A 16,008-nucleotide genomic window follows, 5' to 3' on the forward strand; every position below is an offset into this window, starting at 1 on the left:
CAAAACATTCTATAGGCGGAGCTTGTGAACAACAGCCTCTTTAAAAACCAGAATCTCCACCCTTACCTGATCACTTCAGCGCCAGCATCCTGCCCAGAAAAGACACAGTTAGCCAAAATGATCCCTGGAGGTTTAACTGAAGCCAAACCTGCCACTCCAGAAATCCAGGAGATTGCTAACACGGTGAGTGAATGCAGCCCAAGGAAAGGTTTGATCCCAAATCTTGGTTCCTAGGTTGGCCCTGGGCTAAATGTGTCGGTGAACAGGAAAACTGGAAGGTGGGGAAATGAGTGGTTTTGTTTGGACTTCCTTCCAACTGAAAATTTTTTCAGATGAAATCTCTGATAATCCTGAGAGTAATCTTGAGCAAGTCACATCCCTTCTCTGAGGCTCAGGTTCCCCATTTGTAAAAGAAGAGTCTTTATGGGATCATCTCTAAAGCTCTTACAATGTATGATTCTAGGATTACTAATTCAGCTTCTGATGAAATTTGTCTTTCCTCACCAAGGGTAGCCAACATGTAATTAAAGTCTGAGGCTGTTAACTATCGACGAACTAAACTTTAAATGCACTATAGGAAAAAAAATTTTATGAGTTAAATGTAGAATAAATCATAAAAATGATCCACTTACAAACTTCCTACAAATTTGTCTCAATGGACAATGTTTTAGTATTTGGGAGATTACACTAATAGAGAAGTGACATAGTCTATGGTGATTTCAAAATTAATTATGGTGAAAATAGAACTCAATGTGTTTAGCAGGTTAATATATTTTTCTAAGTGTTGTCTGATTTGTTATCACCTATCAAATAAAAATTATATTGCATTTTTATGAAAATAAAAAATATATAAATTACTATTTTAGATTTATTAATTATTGCCCTATTTCCTATGTCATTCCTTCCTGCCCTTTCATTCTATGACACTGGTAAAGATTAGCTTTATGTGTAAATGGAAGAGATGGGATTCTCTATGTTGGAGCACAGAGCCGGTCTCTTTTGCTTGGAATTCTATCGCTCATTCTGTGGGGCTAAGTATTTTCCTTTCAACTGTACTTTTAAAATAGTAAATACCTTCTCACATATCCTTTCTTGAAGAAGATAATATTAAGTCATGAATGTCTTCACTGGAATCCCTATATTTTCAGTGTTCTTAAACTTCAATGGGCACATGGATCACCTGGAAGTCTCGTTAAAAGATCAGATTCTGACTCAGTAGATCTAGGGTAGGCCTGGGGTTCTGCATTTCTAATCAGCTCTGGTGATGCCCAGACTGTGGTCCATGACCTCACTTGCCTGCAGGACTAGAGATACAGGGTATTCTGAGAAATTGACAGGAGATGGGCAGCAAAAATCAGAGGGCAGCAAAAGACTCTCAGTTTCTTCTGTGAAGTAAAAATAACACCACTTGCCTTGCAACTCATAAAAAAGACTTGGAGGGAATTCCCTGGTGGTCCAGTGGTTAAGACTCCATGCTTCCAATGCAGGGGTCATGGGTTTGATCCCTCGTCAGAGAACTAAGATCCTGAATGCAGCGAAGCACAGGTGAAAAAAGAAATGACTTGGAAATGAACGTGGATAAGTGAGGCATCACAATTGTTTACTTCCGATTTTTGCTTGAGATCATTACTGTCCTGGGAAAATTCCTGAGACTCTTCAGGGACCAGAGCTGTAAGGGGGTTGGGAATAACAGATATTTGAAATATAGGGAAAAAAAAGAAAAGAAAGATAGAAGGTGCAGAAAATTATAATTATTTTTATAAAGCCTATCTTGGTTTGCAAGTATAATTTTTTTAAGTAACAACTTATAAGAAGGCCTTGCATTATTAATAATATCTATCAGTAAGCCACACCTTAAATATATAAATTAAGTTGAAAATGTGTTTCTTCCTGCTCACCTTGGGCTTCAACTCTGTCAGAGAGGTAGAATAAGAGTTAGTTATTGAGTAGCTACATCAGCCCAGAAAGATGTTTTGCAGTTTTGATAGCCTTGTCCTCATTCAGCCTCTCATTAAATGATTTTTATAATCCCTGGGGCAAGGAGGGAAGACATCACATCAGTTTTTCAGATGATGAAACTGAGATTCAAAGAGGTTAATAACCATCTAATCAAGAAGCTAGCCTATCTCCAGATTTATGGCAGGGACATGATGAAGCTTGTGGAGTGGGGGGAATACACTGGGAGGAGACAATGTTGCAAACTTGCCTTCTCTGTGCAAGCAGCCAGCCTCCCTTTTAAATCAATAGGAGAAATGAATATCAATGAATCATTTCTTGAATATCTCTTAGGTGTCCAGCATTGTGTTAAAAGTTATAGAAGATCCATAAGGACTATAAGATACAGCCCCTGCCCTCAGGAAGTTTACAACCCATTTAGGGAAGTCAAAAAATCTAGAGCATAATATAAAACATTTTCCAGTTAAGTGCTTTTTCATAATCATAGGTTTGGAACCAGGAAAAACTTTAGAGATTACTGGTCAAACGTTCTTACTTTCAAGTGAAGAATCCCTGCATGGCAGCTCTGTTCCTCCAGTACTAAACTCCCAATTATCACTTGTCTTCCCTGGCTCACAGACTTCCCCGGTGGCTCAGGTGGTAAAGCATCTGTCTACAATGTGAGAGACCTGGGTTTGATCCCTGGGTTGGGAAGATTCCCTGGAGAAGGAAATGGCAACCCACTGCAGTACTCTTGCTTTGAAAATCCTATGGATGGAGGAGCCTGGTGCAGGCTACTATCCATGGGGTCGCAAAGAGTCTGGCAGGACTGAGCAACTTCACTTTCACTTTCCCTGGCTTACAGGAAATAGCCTCAGGCGACAATTCCCATTTAAGGGCTGGAAGACTGAGGGATAGTCAGCTTAGAAAACATTTTAGAGTTTAGAAGGCACTTCAATTATATCATTCATTCCCCCCACAAAAAAACCCCAAGAGGCAGATATTACTCCAACCAGTTTTTAGGTGAAGAAATTTAATCAACACCTTCTCCAAGATTATAGAATTATTTAGGTTCCTGGGCTGGGCCAGGAAAATGGGTATGTGTAGGTAATCACATACTTAATGGGATTTGATGGGGTCCCAGGGAAGACCTCCACTTTCCTGTCATTTACCTTGAAGTCTTATTCCTTTGATGTTTTAATGTGTTTCTAGTTTAAAAATTCACCTATTAAAATTAGATATACTTGGAGGAAATGAAGTTTATCAGCTTTCTCTGTTTTTATCAGAGAGCTTCTCAGTGGAATTTGAGCTGAAGGAAGCACCCACTGGGGAGGCAAAGAGGGGAGAGGGAGGTCATCACACATAAAGGGGAAAGCATCAAAGAAAAATGATGACCACAGGTTCAAGGAATTTGACATCAGAATGAAAGAGAGAGCTTGAATCAGAAAGAGAAGAAAGCCAAACAAAGGGCTTGGGGTTGAGAAGTCTTGAACATTTTTGAAGGCAGAAGAAAGGACTTTCTCTGTTCTGAAGATAAGAGAGACTGGATGGTAATGGGTCGTATCAGGTATTAAAGGCTGTTAATGGTACTTGGGTCCAGAGTGTGTTAGTTGCTTAGTCGTGTCTGACTCTTTGCAACCCTATAGACTGTAGCCCCACCCGGCTCCTCTGTCCATGGGATTCTCCAGGCAAGAACACTGGACTGGGTTGCCATTTCCTTCTCCAAAAGGAACTATAGAAAGAAAGAAAGTGAAGTCACTCAGTCGTGTCTGACTCTTTGTGACCCCATGGACTGTAGCCTACCAGGCTCCCCCATCCATGGAATTTTCTGGGCAAGAGTACTGGAGTGGGTTGCCATTTCCTTCTCCAGAGTACAGAGGAATAAAGCCCCTCCGTCAATATTCTACCTCTCTTCTATCTTCTTTCCTATCTGGGGAGACAAGCTATTATGAGGGAAAACAACCCTGGTTTCTGCATTCAGAAAACATTGATTTGAGAACTCCCTGGTGGTCCAGTGGTTAGGACTCAGCATTCCCACTGCTGAGGGTTTGAGTTCAATCTCTGGTCGGGTAACTAAGATCCCACAAGTTGCATTGTGTGGCCAAAATTAAAATTTAAAAAAAGAGAAAATCAATTATATACACAGTACTGAGTGAATTGCTATAGGAAGAGAAGGGATATTAACCTGGTCCTACCCTCAGGGAAATTTGTAAAATAAATTGGAGAAAAGGGATACACACAAGGAAACAAAGACTCGAACATGGCCCCATCCCTGAATATGTGTATTTAATATATGTAATTAATTACTTAAGATGTAAATTATTAACATGTGTGATTAATTACTTAGTATGTAAATACTTAATACTTAATATATGTAATTAAGGATCAAATGAAGGCCCACTGGCTAGAGCCTCTGGATCATTCTGGCTGATCCATTACCTTATGTTATATGTGAAAAATCACTGGGTGAGAATTCTGAGTATGTTTATATACAAGAAAGAAATGTTATAGCAATAATTTTCATTTTTAGAAATAAGAGCTATTATTACACATGGGCAGATGCATACACACAAAACATACACATGTGCACACACACCCCTAGGTCAAACCTGGCTGCTGAATACCATTCCTGGCATACCCACAGATCATAACTTTTGTCTGCCAGGACACCACACAAAACCTGCAACAAAAACAACAGACAAACACCCCATCTGCACACCATTATGGACACACCCGGGAGCTTAGCATGCTGTGGCTCTTACTCACTCACAAATGTGTGTTCTCCTCTCTGACCACAGCCTCCTCATCAATCAGCTCTTCCATTGCCCCACGTACAGAGAAGCTGCGGTTCAGCCACACCAGAGCCCTTCAGGCACTGACCCTTCCATCTGCATCAGCGCATGCCTCAGCCCACTCGATGGCTCACCCAGCTGGACCCCATCGTGGGTGGTTTCCTCCCCTCCTCCACCCTGATTTCCATGACTCCGTGAGCTCTGGCATTCCAGTCCTCAATCAGAGGTCACTCCCACTGCCACCACTTCCTCCTCAGCTTCCACTCCAGCTTCAGAGAACTTTGCTCAAGGAAGATGTAGAATCACAGAAAACTTCCCCTTTTCAAATCTACAAATTCACACCAGTTAACAACAGCTGCAGGGCCCTGGGGCTGCCAGCTAGCCTTCCGGTCACATCCTGTGGGTTCTTTTCTAGAAACCCCACAGCAGTGGAACAGGACCTCCTCTCTCCTCAGGTTCTCAGTCCTCCCAATCCCCATGGCCTGACCAGATGGCATTTCAGTCCTTTCTCTTAAAAGATTGCAGCCATCTGGTGTGAGAACGCTCTGATTTACTTTTCCTTGCTGACAGCGTGCCTCTCTCTAGTCTAAGACTTTGTCCTCCTTTCTTAAGGCAGGTGCCATTATTTCTTGTATGCTGGTTGCCTTGCCCCATACTTCTCCAGCCCTCAAAACATAGGCGACAAATGTCCACAAGTCACCTTTCACCAAACCACTGTACTTTCATGCTGCTACCCAAACTCTCCTTTGTTACTCTCTAAAACATCCCCAAAATGGCCTATCCATGCTGCCACCATAATCTTTCTATTCATTTTTCCTAAATTATGCATAGCCCAAGTGTGTTTCTGCAGGATGATTACAGGTTGGAGAAGGTAGGAGAAACGCCTGCATCTTTGGCGCAGCAAGGCTGAAATCCTCATATCCCAGAGAATTAACAGCTCACCAGGATTCATCCTCTGCAGCAACAAGAAAAGCTTGAACAGCTCTGGGGTGACTGTACTTTATCAGCTGCTCCTCCCTGATAGCATCCTTCCCCTGGTTTGGACCCCAACCTATACTGTTCCCTTCAGCACCTCAACCACCACCATGCATAGCAGATTGAAGAAAGTAAGGGGCAACTATGCACAGCTTAAGGTCTGTCTATTTACCACCACATTGGATCACCACTCCCCACTGGTCTTCACTCTCCTAGCACCCATCCCCCCCCCACTAATCTCACGCTTTGGAGCCAATACTGGGTACCTGTCACGTTAGGAGCTGAGTTGGGAAGAGTTAATCTTGACACTAAACCCTGAATTATCTATTTAAGCTTCACTTTGCAGGCGAGGAACCTGAGACTTTCAACACCAACCTGCCTTCTGAAACTTTAGGTTTCATGATCAGTTCCTTTCTACTCTGCCTTTTTCCTCCTCCTCACCTGATATCCCATCATTCAGGTTCATAGCATCCAACAATAGAGCAATACAAATCTGTTTTGCTGGTAAGAAGGAGCAGGGCTACAGGTTGTAAGTACAGTGAACCTACAGTCAGGGTGCTGCTGCTGCTGCTAAGTCACTTCAGTCGTCTCCAACTCTGTGAGACCCCATAGACGGCAGCCCGCCAGGCTCACCCGTCCCTGGGATTCTCCAGGCAACAGCACTGGAGTGGGTTGCCATTTCCTTCTCCAATGCATGAAAGTGAAAAGTGAAAGTGAAGTCGCTCAGTCATGTCTGACTCTTAGCGACCCCATGAACTGCAGCCCACCAGGCTCCTCCATCCATGGGATTTTCCAGGCAAGAGTACTGGAGTGGGGTGCCATTGCCTTTTCCTATAGATACGATGGAAAGACCCAAATTACAGATTTGGATGTGTTTCTGGGACAATAAGAAATAAAAATGTCTGATACAGGGTTCAAAAAAAGATAAATCAGATACTCACTATTCAAGGTATTTTTCAGCCTTTAGCTGTCATGTTCTCTCACAGTCTCAGGTTTCTCACCCGCAAAGTGAAGCTTAAATAGATAATTCAGGGTTTAGTGTCAAGATTAACCCTTCCCAACTCAGCTCCTAACGTAACAGTTACCCAGTATTGGCTCCAAAGTGTGAGGATGGGGGAAGCAATAAGACACTGAACTCTTCCCTAGCTCATTCTCTCTGCACACTTGGCCACTTTTCTCTTCTCTCTCCTGTGTCCTATCTCTTCCCATTTCTTTCTCTTTTTTCTTCACTATTTGTTTTCTTCCTTTCTCTGCTTTGCAACCTCACTTTCCATCCCCCCAAAACAATCACATTTTCCCCATCTATTCTGGAGATTTTCCATCTATACAGTAGAAATGGCTGGTGGTCCATGGAGTGTTTGCCCTTCAAAAAAGGTCTGAGAGCTCAAAGAATTTGCACATGTCTAGGTCTTTTTTTGGCTGTGCCATGCAGCTTGCAGGCTCTCATTGCCCAACCAGGGATTGAAACCAGGCCCTGGCCATGAGAACACCAAGTCCTAACCACTGCACTGCCAGGGAACTCCCCAGATATCTAGGTCTTTGAAAACAGTTCTGGTACCCAAACTGAGGCATCAATAGAAAAGGATTCAAAACATTTGCCCACTGAAGGAAGGACCAGATGGTCTTGGGAGAACCCTAGATGCAATGGAGGCCTGATTGAAGCCATATATGCACATAAAATGTTCAGTTATGAGCAGGGAGGCAACTTCCCAATAAACAAGGTATATCAAACACACACACTTGTTTCCTTTCCCTCTAAGTGATAAGAAAGGGTTGGAGGGGAAAGTCATATCCACAAATAAGAAGACAATGAGAGGCAGGCAAACACCTCAGAGATATCAACAATATTTTGTGGATTTTTTTTTCAACAAAACTTCGAAAGATGGAAAACACGAACAATGTAAAGTGATCTGAGTCATCTAGACAGCCTAAGCTACATAGGGGAATGTCTGAGCCAGAAGCAAGCAGATTCATGGTGCAGAACTCCAAAATGGCTCAAGCACTAGCAACACCAGAAACGGGAAGACAAGAGTGAGGCATGCAGCTAAACCCCGAGAACTGATGGAAGGCTGAGAAGCAGTTCCACTGTGCCTAGGTCCTTCCCTCTCACTATTCTCCACCCTGAAAGACAAGCTGTTTCTTGTCCTCCACACAGACAGAAGATCAGAACTCTACTCTTAGCAGAAACAGTCAGAGAAACCATCGTGGGCACTACTGTATCATGCCCAGCTGAGAGCAGGAATTCAGTATCGGGGTACCCTGTACTGAAAACTGACAGACTTAGTAAAATCTTACATATTCTATTTGAGATTCTTTAGCTGCCTTTTCATGCTTGGTTCAGGAATGCTGGCATCTAAGCTTGTATCCCCTTCTGGTAGACAGAAGGATGGCGTTCAAAGATGGCCACACTCTAATCCCTGAAACTTTCCATGGCAAAGGGACTTGCAGATGTGATTAAACTAAGGACCTTGAGATACGCTATACTATTTTTGCAAATTTGAGTCTGAAATTTTTTTTTAAGATATTTTTTTAATGTGGACAATTTTTGTTGAAGTCTTTATTGAGTTTGTTACAACATTGTTTCTGTTTTACGTTTTGGTTTTTTGATCACAAAGCATGTGGGTTCTTAGTTCCCCGATCAGGGATCAAACCTGTATCCCCTTCACTGGAAGCCAAGGTCTTAACTACTGGACCACCAGGAAAGTCCCTGAAATTATTTCAAGATAAAAACATTTTGTACTTAGTAGGAATTACTGGTCTCCCACTTTTATTAATCAAAGATGTATTCAACTATTTGTAAACACATTTTTAACAAATTTGTAAATCACATACATGGAGTTCAATACAGCTTTGGTAATTTGTTCCCTCTTGTTGACAAAAAATTGATCAGCTGATTTAAGAAAAAAATGGAAATTTTATTTGAGCTGAATTTGAGGATTATAACCCAGGAAGAGCATCTCAGAAAGTTCATCTAATGTTCCACCTATTAGAAGTCAAGGCACAGGTATATAAGTTTTTTGAGACCAAGGGCTGTGCGTCAAATGATGTTTAGTTGACAGTTTATTTAATCCAGATCTAAGCAGCAATATGGTATGTCATGTGACACCTTACAAGATCAAGGAGGAATGTTATCTTTGAAGGAGTTGTCTTGTTGATACTAAGAGAATGTTGCTCTTTATGGTTGAGCAGGTATTCCTGCTATTGCGGTGGTTTGGGCAATGCATACTGCAGACACACAATGCACAGTGTGGGCCAGGAAAAGGGAGGCCAATGGGCAGAGAAGATTTTTTGTTGTTTAAATTTCTCTTGTCTTGCCATAAAAATATGACTTCTATTTCATACTCTTTTCTAAAGGTTAAACCACAGCTTGAAGAAAAAACAAATGAGACATATGAAGAATTTACAGCTATAGAATATAAAACTCAAGTGGTTGCTGGAATAAATTACTACATTAAGGTTAGACTTCAACATTCATTTTTGCACTAAAAGATATTGTATCTTTCATTTTATGTGATGTTTCCTGTCACCCTTACTTTATCATTTGTTCCTTCTCCTTGTCCTAAATCAGGACACCTACCTAGCATGATACTTCCCAAGTGGTAACTCTCAAACTTGGCAGATGATGGTATATTTATATCATCTTTTTCTTGTGAAATTAGAAGGCTTTCTTCTACTGATTCTTAACTTAATTTCCAGAAGATGTAAAGAAAAAGATTCAGAATTCAGAGTGTGTTTAGCTCATAACCATGGCTTCTTCACGTGGGATCTTCAGGATGTGGGGCTGGACCAGATGCTATCTTGAAGCTCTTTCTGTCTCAAAGCTTTGTGATTCTGTGTGCCAGAACTGAATGGATTTATGGAATGGTTTGAATCAGTAGCTGAGAAAATAATTTAAACCACTTTTGCCCTTTAAATAAGCATTTTGATTAATATAATTTAAATACATGGGGACTTCCTGATGGTCCGGTGACTAAGACTCTGTGCTCCCAATGCAGGGGGCGCAGGTTCGAGCCCTGGTCAGGGAACTAGATCCCATCCGCCACAACTAACAGTTTGTGAGCCACAACTGAAAAACCTGCATGTCACAATGAAGATCGAAGATCCTTCCTACTGCAACTAAGACCCAGGGCAGCCAAATAAATAAATATTTTAGAACTTTCATTGTCCAAACCAAAAACAGAAGTGGAAATTCTTATCATAGTTTTCTAGGTCCCAGATTCATGCCCAAACTACCATGTCAGTCTTCATACAAATGATTTCCCAGGAAGATTCCTTTATTTTAGAAGGAAAACTAGACTCTCCATCCCTGGGCCCTGCTCAGTTTTACCTCTGGGCATTTATAAAGCAAGTTCTAGTATAGATATGGGAACAACACATCCCAAATTTCCTAGGGCAATTCTGACTTTCTTCTTTCTCAAACTATGTGACAAAGTATCCCAATTTGGGAGTCAGAACATAGAATCACAGAAAAGGCTGCCACCTGTTTTCTTGATCTGTGCATCCTTGAAAATAAAACGTAACTCTGGATTTCGTTTGTGCACATGACCTGTGCCTCTTGCCATGTCTTTAGCCTGCCCTTTCTCTCATAAAATAAAGTGTAGGTTTATGTAAGTGTTAGTCACTCAGTTTTGTCTGACTCTTTGCGACCCCATGAATGTAGCCTGCCAGGCTCCTCTGTCCATGGAACCAAGGGTGTAAAAATGGTGGTCCAGGAATGCTATTCCAAAGAGTTTATTGCAGCGAAGTCTTTATGGGTTTGTAGATTTTTCATTTGATATGGATCCACACAAATAAATCAATCTCCTTTTTCTTTTTCAACTTCCAGATACAAACAGGTGATAATCGTTACATTCACATTAAAGTATTCAAAAGCCTTCCTCAACAAAGTCATTCTTTGATACTTACTGGCTACCAAGTTGACAAAACCAAGGATGATGAGCTGGCTGGCTTCTAGCAGCGTGTTCCTAAAGTGGTCGATTCTTTCCTCTGGCACCTGATTAATGACTCCTGCTAAGAATAAATGTAGCTATCAATAAAGAAGCATTCCTTTTCCAATAAATTAATCTCTTCAACTAGTTCTCGTCTATTTTGTTTAATAATAATTACCTTTTCTTTCTCAAAATCAATTTATATCTTGAGATATAAGAAATTCCATGCAAACTGATATCAACTGGAAATCTTAGAAAAATTACTGAGGCCTAATGCAACTGAAGCGACTTAGCAACAGCAGCAGCAGCAGCAATGCAACTAATCATGGGGTTCTCAAGGCAAGAATACTGAAGTGGTTTGCCGTTCCCTTCTCCAGATGAGTAAAAAGATGGAAACAGTGACAGATTTTATCTTTTATTGGCCTCCAAAATCACTACAGACGGTGACTACAGCCATGAAATTAAAAGATGCTTGCTCCTTAAAGAAAAGCTATGACAGACCTAAAAGTCAGACACAACTCAGAGACTGAGACAGCAACAAACATGTGTCTACATGCTTTTCTGTATACAAATGTTTTTACTTCTCTTGGGTATATACGTAAGAGTAAAATTACTGGTTCAAGACAACTCTGTTCAAAGAGTGACATTCAAAGAACTTACGAACTGCTTTCCAAAGCAGCTGCCTTATTTTACCCTCCCAAAAGCAGTGTGTGAGAGTTTGGACTTTTCCAACATCCTCATTAACATTTGTTTAGCTGACTTTTTGAGTCTGTTCTTCCTACTGGGTGTGAAATGATTTCTTATCATGGTTTTTACTTGCATTTCCATGATGACAAGCATCTTTTCTTGAGTTTATTATTCACTTGTATATCTTCCTTGGAGAAATGTCTATTCAGATCATTTGTCTATTTTTAAATTGGTCTATGTGTCTTTTTATTATTGAGTTTTAGGAGTTTATGCATATTCTGGATATAAGGTACCTTCAGTTCAGTTCAGTCACTCAGTTGTGCCCGACTCTTTGCGACCCCATGAATTGCAGCACGCCAGGCCTCCCTGTCCATCACCATCTCTCGGAGTTCACTCAAACTCACGTCCATTGAGTCGGGGATGCCATCCAGCCATCTCATCCTCTGTCGTCCCCTTCTCCTCCTGCCCCCAATCCCTCCCAGCATCAGGGTCTTTTCCAATGAGTCAACTCTTTGCAAGAGGTGGCCAAAGTACTGGAGTTACAGCTTTAGCATCTTTCCTTCCAAAGAACACCCAGGGCTGATCTCCTTTCAAGTGGACTGGTTGGATCTCCTTGCAGTCCAAGGGACTCTCAAGAGTCTTCTCCAACACCACAGTTCAAAAGCATCAATTCTTCGGTGCTCAGCTTTCTTCACAGTCCAACTCTCACATCCGTCCATGACCACTGGAAAAACCATAGCCTTGACTAGACGGACCTTTGTTGGTAAAATAATGTCTCTGCTTTTGAATGTGCTATCTAGGTTACTCATAACTCTTCTTCCAAGGACTAAGCATCTTTTAATTTCATGACTGCAGTCACCATCTGCAGTGATTTTGGAGCCCAAAAAGATAAAGTCTGACACTGTTTCCACTGTTTCCCCATTTATTTCCCATGAAGTGATGGGACCAGATGCCATGATCTTAGTTTTCTGAATGTTGAGCTTTAAGCCAACTTTTTCACTCTCCTCTTTCACTCTCATCAAGAGGCTTTTTAGTTCCTCTTCACTTTCTGCCATAAGGGTGGTGTCATCTGTATATCTGAGGTTATTGATATTTCTCCTAGCAATCTTGATTCCAGCTTGTGCTTCCTCCAGCCCAGCGTTTCTCTTGATGTACTCTGCATAGAAGTTAAATAAGCAGGGTGACAATATACAGCCTTGACATACTCCTTTTCCTCTTTGGAAACAGTCTGTTGTTCCATGTCCAGTTTTAACTGTTGCTTCCTGACTTGCATATAGGTTTCTCAAGAGACAGGTCAGGTGGTCTAGTATTCCCATCTCTTGAAGAATTTTCCACAGTTTATTGTGATCCACACAGTCAAAGGCTTTGGCATAGTCAGTAAAGCAGAAAGAGATGTTTTTCTGGAACTCTCTTGCTTTTTCTATGATCCAGCGGATGTTGGCAATTTGATCTCTGGTTCCTCTGCCTTTTCTAAAACCAGCTTGAACATCTGCAAGTTTGCAGTTCACGTATTGCTGAAGCCTGGCTTGGTGTGAGATGAGTGCAATTGTGCAGTAGTTTGAGCATTCTTTGGCATTGCCTTTCTTTGGGACTGGAATGAAAACTGACCTTTTCCAGTCCTGTGGCCACTGCTGAGTTTTCCAAATGTGCTGGCATATTGAGTGCAGCACTTTCACAGCATCATCTTTCAGGATTTGAAAGAGCTCAACTGGAATTCCATCACCTCCACTAGCCTTGTTTGTAGTGATGCTTTCTAAGGCCCACTTGACTTCACATTCCAGGATGTCTGGCTCTAGGTACCTTACCAGATATATAATTTGCAAACACTTTCTCTCAATTTTCTTGTTGTCTTTGCACTCCTTTTTTATAAGTAATCTTTTAAAATATCTATTTATGTATTTATTTATTATTTGACTGCACTGGGTCTTAGCTGAGGTGACCATCTCTGCAGCATGCAAACCCTTAGTTGCAGCATGTGGGATTTAGTTCCCTGACCAGAGACTGAACCTGGGCCCCCTCCTTGGGAGCATGGAGTCTTAGCCACTGGACCACCAGGGAAGTCCCATCTTTGCACTTCTTGATAGTGTTCTTTAAAGCACAAAAGACTTTAATTTTAATGAAATTCAAATTATCTTTTTTTCTTTTGTTGCTTTTGCATTTGGTGTCATATCTAAGGATCCTTTGTCAAACTCAAGTTCATGATGATTTTCTCCTGTTTTCCTCTGAGAGTTGTGTTGTTTTAGCTTTTAATTTGAGTCTTTGATCCTTTTGAGTTAATTTTATAAGTATTAATAGTATGATGTAAGGATTCCATTTCATTCTTTTGCATATGATTATCTAATTTTTGCAGCATGACGTGTTGAAAAGATTATTCTTTCCCACATTAGTCTTGGTGTCCTTGTTGAAAACTAGCTGATTACAGTCACGTGAGTTCATTTCTGAACCTTAATTCTGTTTCACTAATTTACATGTATATCTCATGCCAGCACCACACTTTCTCGATTATTGTTGCTTTGTCACGCAGAGTCAGACAAGACTGACGCGACTTAGCAGCAGCAGCAGCAGTAAGTTTTGAAATCAACAAGTGCTGAGTTCTCCAACTTTGTTCTTCTTTTTCAAGAATGTTTTTGTTCCCCTGGATCCTTTGAACTTCCATATGAATTTTAGAATCAGCTTATACATTTCTACAAAAAAGTCAGCTAGGATTCTGATAGGAATTGTGTTGAATCTGTAGATCAATTTGGGGAGTAGTGCAATTTTAACAATGTTAAACCTACCAATACACAAATAAGGATGCTTCTCCAATTATTTATACTTTCTTTAATATCTTTTGAGAATGTTTTATAGTTTTCAGAGTATATGTTTTATACTTCTTTTTGTTAAATTTATTCTATGGATGCTATTGTAAATGGAATTGTTCTCTTAATTTCATATTTGTTTTTAGTTGTACAAGTATAAAAAATACAATTAATTTTTATGTACTGGTCTTGAAATCTTCAAACTTGCTGAACTTGTTTGTTGGTAGATACCTTAGGATTTTCATATACTTCAAGATCACATCATCTGCAAAGAAAGATAGTTTTACTTCTTCCTTTCCAAATTGGATACCTTTTATTTTAATTAAGTACCTAATTGTACTTGCTAGAATCTCCAAAGTTGAGTAGAAGTGGTGAGAATGAATATCCCTGTCTTGTTCGACCTTTCGGGGAAAACATCCAGTCTATTACCATTAAGTATGATGTTATCTAAGGGGTTTTTGTAGACACACTTTATCAAATTGAGGATATTCTCTAATATGTTGTGTTTTTTATGATGAAAGGACATCAGATTTTGTCAGATGCTTTTTTCCTTGCCTCTAGAGATGACAATGTGGTTTTGTCTTTTTATTCTACTGATACAGTATGTTACATTAATTGATTTGAGAATGTTAAGTCAGCTTTGCATTCTGAAATGCATTTCATGTGGTCATAGTGTACAATTCTTTCTTACACGCTATATTTGGTTTGCCAGTATTTTGTTTAGGACTTCTGCTTCTGAATTCTTAAAAGATACTGGTCTGTGGTTTTCTTCTGATGGCTTTGGTTTTGGTATCTAGATAATACTGGTCTCATAGAATGAGTTGGAAAGTGTTCCTCTCTTATTTTTTGGAAGAATTTATGTGAAATTAGTATCAAGTCTTCTTTAAATGATTGGTAGAATTCAGCAGTGATGTTGTCTGGGCCTGGGCTTTTCTCTGTGGCAAGTTTTTGATTACTAATAGAATCTCTCTACTTGTTATAGATCTATTTAGACTGACTATTTCTTCCTGAGTTTATTTTAGTATTATGTCTTTCTAGAAATTTTTCTATTTCATGTATATATTCTACTTTATTGACATACAACTATTCATTGTAATCCTTCCTTGGCGTTATCTAATGGATTTTGGACTGAATTGTTTAGGAAAGAGAGGGGAAGAAGTGAGAGAGATGAGAGGGAGAAAAAAGAAAAAGGAAGAGGGGGAAAGAGACGAGGGTATTTGTTATAAAGATGCCCTGAATAATGTCTCCCAGTGTGTTCTGCACTCTGCTCACTACTCAGCTAGTGCCACTCGCCAATCCCCCACCCCCAGATAATAATATAGTATGTATTAAGTGCTTATTATATGCCAGAGCCCTAAAGACTTTCCACATATAATTCATTTAATTCTTATAACAACCTCATAAGGTAACTATTATTATTTTCTCCCCTTTACAGAGACTGAGCATAGAGAGCTTAAGTTACTTGCCCACAGCCTCTTGGCTAGTTAGTAAAGTAAGGATAAAATCCCAGGCTGTTTGCCTCCAGGACCAATACTCTTAATCCCTACACTTCACTAAGACAAGCTTAGAATTCATTTGCTTAGTTCTTCTGACCCTGAAGGAGGTTCGAGAGAACTTGAAATACAGCGATTTTTTTTTTTTTTTTTTTGGTAACCACTGACAATTCTAAATGCTTCTGGATAAGGAAACTGTCCTATTCCTTTGCTTTCAGCTCTTACTACATAGAGATTTAGTTCAATAAATGAACTAAAAGATCTCCACTGCCTGGCTAGTATTAATGCCACAGGGCTCTTAGGTAACAGGGTTACCACAGATGATTCTACCTGCCTAATAATAAGAATCATTTTCTGAACAGTGAAAACAAGGACACAAATATCTATAGCTATATACACA

The 16,008-nt window shown here is 40.2% G+C and overlaps 1 protein-coding gene across 1 annotated transcript; it reads left to right on the plus strand.

Moving 5' to 3' along the window:
- Nucleotides 1-56: 56 nt before the first annotated feature.
- On the plus strand, nucleotides 57-10,777 carry CSTA (cystatin A). The gene is made up of 3 exons (XM_027552166.1): nucleotides 57-183; nucleotides 9,057-9,158; nucleotides 10,528-10,777. Exons 1-3 carry the CDS (start codon nucleotides 118-120, stop codon nucleotides 10,654-10,656), a joined length of 297 nt encoding a protein of 98 aa, XP_027407967.1. The 5' UTR covers nucleotides 57-117; the 3' UTR covers nucleotides 10,657-10,777.
- Nucleotides 10,778-16,008: the final 5,231 nt, after the last annotated feature.

The sequence above is a fragment of the Bos indicus x Bos taurus genome, chromosome 1 (assembly GCF_003369695.1).
Source record: "Bos indicus x Bos taurus breed Angus x Brahman F1 hybrid chromosome 1, Bos_hybrid_MaternalHap_v2.0, whole genome shotgun sequence".
In the NCBI taxonomy this organism is placed as follows: domain Eukaryota; kingdom Metazoa; phylum Chordata; class Mammalia; order Artiodactyla; family Bovidae; genus Bos; species Bos indicus x Bos taurus.